This window comes from Pygoscelis adeliae, unplaced genomic scaffold, assembly GCF_000699105.1.
Source record: "Pygoscelis adeliae isolate BGI_AS28 unplaced genomic scaffold, ASM69910v1 Scaffold179, whole genome shotgun sequence".
Lineage (NCBI taxonomy): Eukaryota > Metazoa > Chordata > Aves > Sphenisciformes > Spheniscidae > Pygoscelis > Pygoscelis adeliae.
This window is the reverse complement of record NW_008825612.1, coordinates 2424445-2438622: the sequence shown is the minus strand read 5'-3', so window position 1 is coordinate 2438622 and position 14178 is coordinate 2424445. Positions and strand designations below refer to the sequence as shown.

At 36.8% G+C, this 14178-nt stretch overlaps 1 protein-coding gene across 1 annotated transcript in view; it reads right to left on the bottom strand.

Moving 5' to 3' along the window:
- Positions 1-3877: 3877 nt before the first annotated feature.
- Positions 3878-14178, bottom strand: part of LOC103924266 (chromosome unknown open reading frame, human C14orf39) — a 30524-nt gene continuing 20223 nt past the window's right edge. The window contains exons 9-17 of the mRNA XM_009332757.1: positions 13465-13604; positions 12926-13005; positions 10751-10836; positions 10592-10656; positions 9393-9463; positions 7558-7715; positions 6897-7032; positions 5325-5382; positions 3878-4080 (exon numbers count right to left, since the gene is read on the bottom strand). Coding sequence (XP_009331032.1) covers positions 3878-4080; positions 5325-5382; positions 6897-7032; positions 7558-7715; positions 9393-9463; positions 10592-10656; positions 10751-10836; positions 12926-13005; positions 13465-13604 — 997 coding nt within the window. The remainder of the gene's footprint in view (positions 4081-5324; positions 5383-6896; positions 7033-7557; positions 7716-9392; positions 9464-10591; positions 10657-10750; positions 10837-12925; positions 13006-13464; positions 13605-14178) is intronic.

Here is a 14178-nt window from a genome sequence, read left to right as displayed (position 1 = left end):
TCCAGGTGGGGTTTTTTTGTACCCTACTATTAATCTTAACAGGTAGCTAGAAATAGAGCCGCTACTTACACTTAATGTTCTCTAATCAACACTGCGGGTTGTAACTCAGTTTTGTACCACTTGTACCACTGCAATTTTTCCAACCCGGAATTCTGGTTGCTCTTGCTATGTTACACATAAATGAGTGACCGATTATGTGACATGAGTCTACAGTGTGATGCCGTATACATTTTTTTTCCCCTCAAAGTATTCACAGAACGTTATCATTGAAAATTTAATATGGTAAAGAACCAATTTTAACACTATCACATGACCCATTCATACTTGCACACTGGACAGTTTTTCTGACATAAAATTAAGGAACTCTTGTGGTTTTATCACCTTAAGCATTATATATAGCAGCACAATGAAATTTGTCCTAAAGAATGTTATGCTGTGCATACATGCTTTATATTGATAGACTTAAACTGAAGTTACAGAAAATGAATAAATTGCTTTTAGCTGGAAACCTGATTTTTGTGTGGGAACAGTTTGATGAATGTTTAATTTTCCATCAAAGGTGGTCCCATAAAACAGCATTACATTAAAATAAATGCTATACCCCACAACTGCTGGAAGTCATTCCATTAGTCTTTACCTCCTAGTTTCTAAATTAATTTTTTAGCATCAAACTGTTGCTTATTCGTTAGCCAAATATCCTGGACTGTTTATAAGCATGCTTTACATTTATGCATCAGTAAAATTAACAGTAAAATAGTAGATGGGGCTCCAGTCAAAGTGTTATATCACCTTACAAATTATAATGAATTTTTTTTACTGGAAGACCACTTTGTACAACAAGGCAAATGTGGAGAAATGCTCTTTGTGTTATTTCTGATCAGAAAAATGACATCTCCATATAGGTATTATTTCTCTGGGAGAAAGAAAACTGAGGCATCAGTGTCTTCCTCCTGGCAGCAGCAGGTAGGAGTGTAAATTTTATTCTTCACTGTTCAAAAATTGTACTCAACAAATTCAAAAATTGATTTATTCAAATGTCATGATATTTCCTACCATTTTGGTGACATAACATATTAACCAGCACCGACCTAATGCTGGGTGGTACACTAGCTTTTACAAGGAATTTTCAAGTTAAATAATGTTCTGTCAAAAACATCATTAAAAACTTAAATGGAACAGTGAAGATACCAGGGCCCTAAATAAACATTTGCCTTCTGGTTAGGATACTCATATAAGATTCAAAGTCAAATCCCTGCTCTGCTTATTTCAGAGAGGTTTTTTTATTGTTTTTACCTTAGGGCTCAGTTGTGAACCTGAACTCTATTTTCCTAGGTACAACACAAGGACAGAACAAAAAGGCAACCCCCACCTCCAAGGATTCACAGTAGAAGCACACAGTATAACCATATTACCACTTTGCAGACAGCTGCACTGCTTTTAAGAGATTACAGCTCCCAGCTGCCATTGCTATCCTGCTGCTTACTGGTTACTGGTTGCAGGTTACTGGTCTCTAGTTAACTTGTAGTTATGTGTGTAATACCTGTTCCTCTTCTACCGGAGTCCAGAGGCGGCTAAGTTAGCTTTCCACGCTTTCAGCAGTGATACAAATTGAACTTACTGACTCTGCATTGAGGAATGAGGAACTAGTGCACAGTCCATTCACTGTATCTGCACCACAGGGGCAATAACTGCAAATAACAAGTGGTAATGAGCAAATAGCACTTTACTCTCAAGCAGCCCCCGCTACATTGACAAGAGTATCTCTCTCTACAGTTTCAGACCAGAGATGGATGTAGTCAGGTGGGTATGTAAAGGACAAAACAAAATTACATTGGTCAACGTGACACACACTGGTCTCAGCAACCCAGCAACATGACTGCTATTGATTTTACAGGCATAGTAACAAGGGATCATTTTTTAGGCAGAATTTGACAGATACTAAAGAAAAAACCTCAATGCGTGTTTATAAGTAGTTCATGCTCTTAGATCTCAGAAAAGTATCCCAAATACAGGTTGGTTGCCTTTTCTGAAGTAGTTTTCTCTTCTATGTTATTAATCAGCCTATCCAATTTCTGTAAGTAAACATCCAGCAAGACCTAGAACTATGGTTTCTCCCACTTCAGCCAGCAGCCTTGACTACCGGACTGTAATGTCAGAGACATGGATGACGGAATTCATCAGAAGACAGGAAAGCAAGCTTCAGTTATGGAATAACTGAGCAAACAAAATTGTACTTTCCGGCTTTCTAAATGATCTCGGAATATCTGCCAGTAGCATACCCTAAAACACTACCCCAGATAACATAGATAGGCTCTCAAATTTGCCTCTAGCTTAAGGTTTTCAGATTGTGAGGTATGCAGTAGACAAGAAAAGCTGTTTAAAATAGATTAACATGGAAACCCCCATTTGGAGAGCATAAAGTCCACCGAATCCATGGGTCTCACTTCTTATTAGCTGAATCTCAGCAGCACTTCACTAAAACACGCTGAATCCCTCTCCAGTAAAAAAAATTCCACTTTTACAAATCTCAAGGCACAAGTACATAAGGAGAGGCTGGGCTGCACAAAAATAGTCCTAAGGCATTTAGGAGTTTGGCAAAAAAGAAGTAGTGGCATAGATAACCGAGCTTTTGGTCATTTAGGGCTTTCCAGGTCAGTGAAGGGAAGGGGACTCTACTCTCCCTTGGACTTTGTTGACATGTTATTGGCAGACTGCACAGACTATACTGGTAGGATGCTTTTTCTCAACTTGTTCCACTCAGTCCACTTCTGACTAGTCCATGCATTTGCAACGTCTTCTGTGAAGTCTGCTGAATGATGTGGGCTCCTCTTTATTTGCTTTGCTTCCATTTCAGCATTTTGCTTGCCTGCTGTCAGGCAGGGTGTTTACTTCATAGTAAGTGACTGAAACCCAATTTCCCTAATAAATTCATAAGGAGTTTCAAAAATTAGTAACCTATGTTTCACATGTAACAGGAAAAAAAAAAAACCTCCAGAGTGATCTGGTATTTCCTTCAAAGGCCATAACTGTGAAACTGCTGATTCTAGAGAAGATGGTTCTGAGGGATTCGCAGGGCACAGTGCTGTGGTGGCTCAGAACAGCCAGCATTCCTTGCTGAGTAACCCTGGTATTGCCTTCACAGCCAGCCATTCCATAAGGAAAGCCATTTGTGGAGAACAGGTGGATCTACTTGTGCTGACCACAGTTAAACTTGGGGAACTGTCTGCTTTTGTATCTTTTTTTGAAAGATACTAGATAAAGAGGAAGGAACTTGCTTTCAGTGTTTCAAGTTTGAAAGAAGTTGAAATCTTAACTATTATAATTGCAACATTATTTCATATCAGATATCATGAAATACCTACAAAACTTTACATAAAATTAACAAAAATGTTTATTTCAAAAATTTTATAAATATTCTGTGTATAACAGCTAATTTAAGAACATTGTCTTTAACTCAAATTCAGCTTTTATTGCTACAATAAACAGTTACTCTTACTAACACTTTCTATACAAGTTAGTTTATATCAGAGGCTGAAAGTACTCATCTAGAAGTTTAGATGCTCTCTCACAGATATTGAATTAACTTGACACACTACTGTAAAATGATATTTCTGCTGCTTGTAAGTGCCAATTTAGCAGGAGCATATCATAACATTTTATGAAAACAACATATTTAGAAAATAAATAAGAAAAATAAAAGCTGCATCTCAAAGCATGTGTGCTTGATGAACGTACATATGCTCTTCCAGCAATTGCAATGATGTATTCTTAGATGAAATGAAAGGAGAAGATGAAATGCTTTGTACTTTAACTTCAGAAACTGAAAACATTTGTCAAGGCTAAGTAGGAAAATAATTTAAAAGGAAGTCAAAGGTATTCAAAAGAATGTAAATGGCTTTGTATTTTGTAAGGAAGAATGAAAACCTTTCACAGAAGGAGACTGTGATGATCTCTGATCCTGTCCAAATGTGAATGGAAAACTAAAGTCATCTTTTCCATCTCCAAATGCATGAGAAGTCGATTCCGAGGGGAAGGGAAAGGCAAATGCATCCTCACTTTCTGATTTCCCAAACAAGCTTCCTATGGAATACATATTATATTTATTATTAGATTAAATCTTACTGAAAGAATACCGCATTCAGCTTAATATATTTCTTTAATAATATTCTACTCCCAACATCCCGCTGAGTATCAGCCTACAGTTGTGTGTTTATTTCTGCGCTAAAAATGGTACTTCAAGGAGGGCATTATTATAATCTACACCGAATGAAGTGTGAAGTACTTGAATGATTTAGAACAACAAAACACTTCTGTATGATATGCTGGGTGAAATATTTTGAATACTAAGCAACAGAGGTCTTTGTAAATGGATATATTTTTTCAGATTCTTTCTTCTCTAGAGAACAATGCGATCAAACACTGAAATACTTGGAGAAACAAAGCTACTGACAGAACACCTGAGTTTTATATTTAGTAACACAAAATTCATACACTTTTCTCTACAACAGTTACATATGCATACAACCTTATATTCATCCACTTCAAAAAAGTAGCTTTGCACTTGCAGCACCTCAAAAAAAAGGAGTAGATTACAGTTCCCTTCAGAAAAGTATTTTATCAAGAGCAAGTTTTGATCCTACTGATATCACAAAAAATTGGCCTTTCATTTCAGTAAAGCCAGGATTTCATGCAGAATGTGTAAATGTGTGTGGCTCACTTAGTGTGAGTGGAAGGTACTGTTTATTAAGTCTGATTCTCCTCTCTCTAACTTGTGCTATTTTCACACTGTGTACCTGCAACAGTTTAAACTGATGGAAGTCAGTTTATTATCGAGATTTCTTTAAACAAATGGAAACTTTATTTTCATTTCAGTTGAGGGAGGAAAAAACCTAACAGATGTACTCCTTCCAACACTAAGCTGGTAGCCTTAAGTTAAAAAATAGTATTTACCAAGTACTATAGCTTTTTACATTACAAGAACTGTTCCTTTTTATAGTGAAAAAGCTTTTACACTTAATTTTTTTTTCTCCCTTGCAGCTCCTCTCAGTTTGCTTCAAACCCACCTAACACTATCCCTATTTCTTTCTTTCTCATACCTCTTTTTTCATGGCATCTCATACATTTGAAGTCAAACATGCAGGGAAATATTTAAGCTAGTCAAAACACAAACGAACACAATAAACCACTGAACTACAATATCACAACTGAACATCCTTTTAGACAACCAAAGATGCCCTGTTAAGCAGGATCAGGAGCTTGTCAGTCATATAAGCACAAGTAGAAGACAGATGGTATACAAAAGTACATCTGAGTTTCAGACTTACCAATATCTTTGTGTGGGGACAGAGGGTTCAAGTTTCCCACAGAATAACTTTCCTCTGTCTGAAATGTAAACAGTCATTTTATTTAACAAGTGAGAAAGACAAAAGATAAGTTCTAATGCTGATACATAATTAGTTCATTTGCTGAGTGAGAAAGACACTATCCCAGTGAATGTTAGCAGTCTTCACAACATCTGCATTTAAATGTATACATCAGTCCCTAAAGTTGCAGGGTAAACTCTTTGATGAGATAGGTTTCCTGATGTTTGCTAACATCTGCAAATACACTCCCTCCTTTCTTCAGGGAAAAACCATCAGATTGAGAACAGACCAAAATCTGATCTGGCTTCCTGCTGTTTTTTTAAACTGAAAAGAATCAACATTATTTCATTCTGTGACAATTTAGAAAACTTCCACGCAACAACATAATTCCTGCCTACTGAGTAGGACCTGATATTGCCAGAAAGAGTAGCAGAACAACCACTCGTCACTCTTGAGAAGAGTTAGGTTAGATTTATAATAGATACTTAAGTCCAAATGAAGACCTTCAAAACTCCCATCTGACTTCAGAGAATCCCACATGACTGCTAGAGGCTGGTAAATTCTTGGTTTCTGCCACTCAGCAGGCACAAAATAACGTGGGTTCTAACAGCACTAGGTGCCTTAATACCTACCTCATTCCTAAACAGTTCACAAACTGCTCACCAGCCTATTCTCTCTTACACACAGCTGATGCTAGGAGATATCAACAACTCGTATCTTGCCAAATGCAAAAATGAAATGGTGTTTTCCATTCAGCTTTTATCTAGTAACCTCAAGACTGAGCACACCTACTGAAATAGAAGATAGTTGGGTTCAAATCCCTCATTTGCATTATGGTGTTTAACTCTACATTCTCAGGGAGTGATACCTAACCGCTGCACTATGCACTGACACACATCTGTCCTGAATACCCAATTATCTATTAGCCCAGGAGAGTAAAAATGACTCTAGAGCACTGTAGTCAGGGAACCTGTAAAGGAAAAGGAAGACCTGGATTCCACTCCCTGTTCCAATTAGTTGCCTACCTATCTCCTCCATTTAAGTATAGCTAATCCATATTTGCTCTTCAATATTCCTAATAGATAGTCCTTTCTTCCTTTTCTCAATGTTCTGCATTTTGTGAAAAATGGAGGGGAAAAAATAAAATTTTAAGTACCTGATTCCCCACTTCAGCAAGACGAAGCCACACAGGATAGGCATGCGAGTTGTGAATTTTGCTAGGGTACCTAAAGTTTTGCATCGCAACGCTGAACCAGAAGCCTTTTTGTGAATCTAGTCACCTGTATATTTGCACAAGATCCAATCTTGCCCATACGGGAAAGGTTCATACTTGATCAGAAGTCATCATAGGGAGATCACCAGGAAAGGAGATAAGCATTTTTCGAAGGATATCAAATGTAAAATTAAGCAAGCTAGTAAAAAAATATTTGCTACAAAGATAACCAGTCTGAAAAAACTCATTCACTGTCAATGCTGTTTTCTTAGCATATTTTGCTTTGTGGAAATTTAATATTCTCAAGTACTCATTTTTACCTCGTCAGATGAATTTTCTGCCCCAAACACAGAAGAATCAAATAAATTAAAGCCAGGTGACTTCTGGGAGAAATTCATGAGAGAAAAGAAAGCTGGAGATTTTGATGTGCCTTCTTCACAACCTAAATTGTGAATGCTGTAAAGACAGAAAAGAAGAAACTACATTAATAGTTTTTAAAAGTAGCGTAGATGGTTTTTTTGTTCTATTTTTTCTTTTTCTGTTTTGTCACTTTTTTTACATTCCCATAGCTTCCATCAATAATTGCTTCTTGCAACGCAGAACGGGTAACGCAACTCTTTAAGGAAAGTGAGGTGGTGTTTTTACCAAATCCCTACCAAAAAACCTGCTTAAAGATAGAAATTGGTGTAACATATTACTGCAGGAAAAGACAACAATTTTAGCAAAGGAGCTACAAAGAACCTGTGTGTCTCATATTTCTAAGCAGAGTCCCCCTCTTTCAAAGCAGCTCCAAGTGGAAATGATACTGTAAGAAGAAAATGTAATAAATTACCTAGCATAACTCAGAAAAAAATCTGAATATTTTCAGAAGAGCTTTCTAGAGAAGTCCTTCTATAGTATCTTTCAAAAACAGCGGAAATGCTTATACAATAAACATCAATACAACTTTGCTCAAAATCAAAATAAAAGCTGAAATCATACAAGTCAAATGGAGGTGTTTTAGAGATCTGGGTTTTCTTTCCCTTTGAGTCAGGTGTTCCTACAAACTCAGGTGTTTCAGCTGCTCTTAGAAAATGTTCTGCACTTTCTTCTGCTGTCTCAAGATTATCTTCATTTGACTTAAAACATGTTTGTATGTCCTATTAAAAAGAAATATACAATAATGTTTATGGCATATAAAATTTCCCAAAATATCATTAGTCCATTTACCTATAAATATATTCATTATATGTTTTATGGTTAGTTATTTTTTATTCTCACGAAAAATAAAAGGATTTGAATAAAATGCTTACAGTGACATATTCACCACACTTAAAACTGTAACCTTAATTTATCTAATTTAAAATTGACTTCTTGTGAATGAAACTACATGTGAAAATTTTCATTCAAAAAATAAACTTGTGAACAGACTGAAAACACTGATTTTGAATAAAAGAACTATTTCACTCTGAAGTATGTCTTAGCATAACGCCTAAAGTCACACTGGAATCCTCTTGATACTCCCTAGCAAAATAAAGGAACGTCACCATCAGAATATATTTCAGTTGACTGAGATATTTCCACTTCCTCAGAAAATGTTAAATGAGAATGTACACTTGGATTCTGTGGAGCAATTTCCACCAGACTCAATATTGGTTTAAAGACATTCTTCTCCACCAGCTGCCTGCAGGCATCAGCCTGCAGTGAGCCAACCAGACAATGAGGAGTATCTCAAACTTGATCTTGTGTACTGGCTTTGGCTAGGAGTTCATAGCTTGTATGGGGCTATATTTTGGATTTGTGATGAAAACAGCGTTGATAACACAGGGATGTTTTAGTTGCTGCTGAGCAGTGTTTGTGGAGTCAAGGCCTTTTCTGCTTCTCATGCTGTCCCGCCAGTGAGTAGGTTGGGGGTGCACAAGAAGTTGGGAGGGGACACAGCCGGGACAGCTGACCCCAACTGAGCAAAGGGGTATTCCACACCATACGATGTCGTGCTCAGCAATAAAAGCTGCGGGGAAGAAGGAGGAAAGGGGGGATGTTTGGAGTTATGGCATCTGTCTTCCCAAGTAACCATTACGTGTGATGAAGCCCTACATTCCTGGAAATGGTTAAACAACTGCCTGTAGATGGAACGTAGTGAATGAACTCCTTATTTTGTTTTGTTAGCGTGCACAGCTTTTGCTATACCTATTAAACTGTCCTTATTTCAATCCACGAGTTTTTGCACTTTTACCCTTCTGACTCTCTTCCCCATCCCACTGTGGGGGGAGTGAGCAAGCGGCTGTGCGGTGCTTAGCTGCTTGCCGGTGTTAAAACACATCATGATATCACCTATATATGCAAGCTGTACACACAACTGGCTTGAATATTAGGGCATGGCGAGCTTGATATCCCATTCAGGCACAGCTCGTAAAAGCAGTGCCAATGGAGCCATACAGACTCTACAGCCAGCACAGAGCCTATTTACTATAGTTTTGTGGGAGAAATGAGTTTCAAATGCAAACGCTTTTTAAAAATGTTTCATCAGCTCACACTGATGAAAATTATATGCACCAATTTATGCAAAACCTACGATGTGCATAGGATAGTCATCCTAAATAGCCTATTGTTAAGGTAGCATAAAAACCCACAGAACACTAACGTGACCAAGAGCAATGATCACTATATTAGTAATCAGAAGGCATTGATTGGCTTCTTACCTGTTGGGTGCCTTATAATGAGTCACTTTGCCAATTTCTGAGACTTACCTCTTGCCAATAGATTCAAATATGTCAAGACACTTTGACTATTCTAAATAAAATAATTACTTAGGACATAAGAAATTCTTTGCTTACTTGAGGTATATACGAAGAATCCTTTGCCTCATCTTCTGCTTCTTTTTCACCACATTTGGCCTCTTGGTTTGCTATACAAAAAAGACAGCGCTGATTGTATTATAAAAGCATTTTAAATGGATAAATAAAAATTACACTGTGGGAAAAAATCCTTGAAAAAGGTTTACTAACTTGGCATTCCTATTGGTAAGGAAGTGTTCTTTCTGTAGTTTTCATAATAACCCACTTTGTGGCTATGTCCGTAATAGTTACCTCTTGTTCTGCCACTTACTCGCTAGCGTTACAGCACTGCTTTGGCTGCCTCATATGGTTTGGTATGTTCTTCAAACCTAGCCATTGTTCCCTGAGAGTGCTGTGTTTGTCTAATCCAGCTATTGCCCTCTGAGAGTGCTAATATTAGTCAATAGAAACCAGGTGGAAACAATATAAAAAGCACATCCATATGACACTGATGAAGTGTATCTTAAAGAACTGAGCAAAAGCCAGGGTAAGAAATGAGAAGAATGTTATCAGACTTTCTGCTCTAAGCTTCAGACCATGCAATGTTTCAGGCACTGTGGGTTAAGATCCTGTGTTTCAGGACACATAATTAGGATCCTATTTATAAAAAAAATAGACTATAATTTTTGACAAGCATCTAAATTGGCAGTATAATTAGAAAAAATACATTTAAACTGAGGCTCAGTGCCTTGTGATTTCAAAAACTATAGGTGTATTTGTAACCACCCTGTTTTGTTTCTGTAAGCATTCTGTATGTATTTCTTAAGTTAATTTTCATTTTTAATAATCTTAATGTGATGCTTCAAGATTCTTAAATTACTGAATTTATTATATCCTTTTTCTTTGCATTTTCTCATGCGTTCTGGGCAGATATTCAGACTGGATTTCATTTTACCCAAGTAATTTGAGACTAGCGCATGGATTTACAAGAGATGCTGGAAGGTTCCTTTCACTAGCAATGGTCAATGCAGAATTAATCCCACATTACTAAGCAGTTCAGTCTCTATTTAAATTAGGACTCTGCCTGTCTGCTATACTCAAAGTTTGAACTAAATAATCAAGGTAGAAAAGGAAGACAAATGGTGGCCCACTTAATACCAGAATGAAAATTCAGCCCCTAGAAATTTCTCTTTTATAATTATGTGATCCAGCTTACAGTAACTGCACATCATATCAAAAAAATGACAGTGGTACTTTACCTATTACTGCATTTTCACTCTCAAACTGTTGATTAGAAGTCGTCTGCTTTGGAGGAATTACCAGTCTAAAAGACAAAAATTACTGTTTGTCTGAATATGGATTATTTCCATAAACCTTAAATCTCAAGAATGAAAACTACTTTATTAAAGAAAAGTTACCTGAATTGCATTTGGTTTTGTAAACTTGCTATTGATGGAACTTGGGCAATTTGTGGGTTATTAGTCCCTGTAGTGTCAATAACCATCTAAAACAGCAAAAAATTCAAATGAGGCAGCATATGAAATTGTCACTTCAACAACAGCACTCCTATTTCTCCTTAGACTGTGGAAATCCCTTCTTTTAACCTCTCTTTAGGGGCCAGGCAACAGAAAAACTTTTTTGCCCTCCTTTGCTTTACCTACATTTTAGCAGCATGATACCCAAAACAACTTCTATAGTATTTTATAAAGTCTCACTCACAGCATTGATGACTAGAGGTGAATAATTAACTTTTCTGTCATACAAATAACATTACAAAATTTACAAACTTCATCCAGGTTTTCTACTACTGCAGCCAGGTTGCTCCTGCTTGACACCACAGAAAGGGCTGGAGCCAGGCCTGTCTCCACCTCCGAAGGCCAAAGTGAGTGAATATGTCATCAGTGAATATGTCTCCTGTGTGGATTGAAAAACTGCAGAAAACATGGAAGTACTCCTGCCTCACAGATTTTCATCAGATCAGAAGCCCTAACTCTTATACGTATGCAGTGTGTATTTGTGCCTTAAGGGCAGAGTGGCACTAGGAATCTATGCCTCAGCATCAGATAACACGTTATTTCACAGGGATCTGCTAGCTTTAATTTGCAAAATGTACCAAATTGAATTCAATTCGGGGTGGTGGACAAAAGGGCTGGTTATGCAGAATCTGTCTGCCACTCAACTCCTGTAGTTTACAGCACTCCTTTTCTGAAGTATAGCAACCTCCTCTCTTCCAATCTTTTTTATTTTTCCTCAGACTCCATCTTCTTTTCCTTGTTGCCACCACCCTTTCTTAAAGTTCCCTTAACCTTGACTTACTGCTTCCCACTATTCTCTAAGTGCAATTCTAGGTCCCAGATTCCCATCCTCATCTCTGGATTACCCTGGCAACAGCCTTTCCATCATCCTCATCATGTTCAACTCCCTCAGCCAGTCATAAATCAGAATTGCTTGCAATTTCTTCTGGTCTTGTTCCACTCGGTCTATCCATTGCCCTTCATGTTGTCTTATCTTATGAAGGCTGCTTCTTCTACCACAGGCTCCATCCTAAACCATTTAGTGATTCACTCACTTCATCCTTCAGTGCCCTTGAAATTCTTAAGAAAATCACAACTGCTTCTGTTAATTTTTTACTTGACAGTTTTTGTTGTTCATTAAGATTTGGTTTTAAATAGATCCAGTGAGATGTCCCTTATAAAGAAAGCTTTTGGTACAGAAACTTCCCCAAGCTTCTGCACAGCAAACAGTTGCAAACTATTTAATCTCCTATGGCCTTACCTTATCTGAGTACTCCTTTTATACTTCAACAATCTATTGGTCCTATGAATGTTCGTGCACTTAATGAGATTTTATTAGTGGTTTTCATAACTGTGCGAGTTGTTCCTCCAACTTGTTTCTGGATTGTTTTATTGTGTTTGTATATTTAAGATATTAAGCTGCAATACACTTCGCCTTTTCAAAAAAGTGCCATAGGAACTATTTCTTTATGGGGTGAGAGACAGAAAATGTAGTTGTGGACTCCTCAAGCATACAAGGCAATGCTGCTCGTGGTTTTATTCCTTTCAGCCCAGATTTTTGTTTCTGGTTAAACTTCAGAACTGAGCTGTTAACTGTAGGCAGTCCTGTATAGTATCCTGCACATTTAGTCCTCTATTAAATCCTTCATTATGGAGTAGGTGACTGACGATTAATCAGTAACAGAAGATTATGTTGCTCCTTTAGAATTCCAAAAATTTTCTACATACAACCAAGTGAATTTACAAAGGTTATTCTAAATTTTAAAAACTATTATACAAAATTAATTGGATAGATGGTCCACCTCAAGTTTGGCATTAGGATGCTTACTATGACTACCAGCTGCACTTTGTATGAACGTATGTATTTTCAGTTGAATTAGAAATAGCACCAAAGAAAGATTTTTTTTTTATGATTACCAAGTAATAGCAGATTACCAAGATTAGCGTCCTGGTTCCAGTGTTAACAATTTTTATGTAAGATGTAATAGCACTAGGTATATTTGAAGTGTTTTAAATTTAAACAACCACATAAAACAGATTATATAATCTCATGTTTTTACAAGTGGGAGAGCTGCATACCTGTGACGAATTTTCTGCCAGGCTGGAGGAACTGCTAGTGGCCACTGAAAGTTCCATAGGTTTTTCTTTTTCTTCTCTCCCTAAATTAACAAATATTACTTAATATTATTAATGTCAATAGGATTAAGTATCCAAAGCATGGCATTGTTAAACTGAACTTGGGAACAAAGCTTATAAATTTTCCTGTTAACAGAGAGCTAAAAGAAAATTATCACAAAATACGAAAGTATCAATCAATTTACTGCAAATAATACTTGGTTAATATTTATTGTATTTATGCAAACAGTGCTAAAGGTATGTTTCAGATTTTTCTGACACTATGCATCAGGTATAACTGTCATGTTACTTCACTCATTGCATAGATAAGAGAGGAATCAGACATAGAAGATTTTCAGAACATAAAGTACCCAACTTCCATTGAAAGCCTGGCTTCAACTATCACAGTACGAGCAGTTCACTAGATTTGTTATCGTGGTTTCCATTCATTTAGACAAAAATAATCCAAAAACCGCACAGAAAGATCATTAAACACACTGCACCTGTTTCTGTTCGTTGCATTGAGAATCTAATACTCTGTACAGACTGGACTAATTTCCGAGGAATGCATGGGACATGTAATGATTTATAAGGTTGATGTTTCTCATTTAGCAAAGATGGATGTTCGCTCTCTTCAAATATCCTAAAAAAAAATTAAGTTAAAAAAAAATTAAGTTAACAATTGCAAAAGAAAGGAAATCATAAAATACAACTGCTTCGAATAAGTGGAGTTTTCAAGGGAGATGCATGCTGCCAGGGAGGTTCTACCTCTTTCAGCTGCAGCAGTTGATAAAAATTGAAGTTTTCTTTAAATAATGTCAGACAGAGAATATCGCTGAAAGCAGAGGACATAAAGTAGTAATAAGCCAATCATAAAAACATTGCTGTCTTAAATTTTGTCAGTATCAAAGAAAAGCATTAGTAGTTTGGGGCTTTACACTTTTATCAAAGTACTTCATTATTGTGGTTCTGAAATCACACTTTCACATTTAAAAACACTTCTCTCTGAGATTGTCTGAAATACTCACACTATACGCACACACGAGAAAACTGCAGCAAGTGTTTTCACTTGTGGGGTAATTATCTGTGTAGGGTAAATAGCCTTTTACAGTGTAGAAAGACAAAGGTTAGCAGAACAATGCAGGGTAAAGTGGCCATTTGGCACAGGAACATTTACCATTTTTTAAAATAATGAGTTCTATTTTATTTTCTCTCTG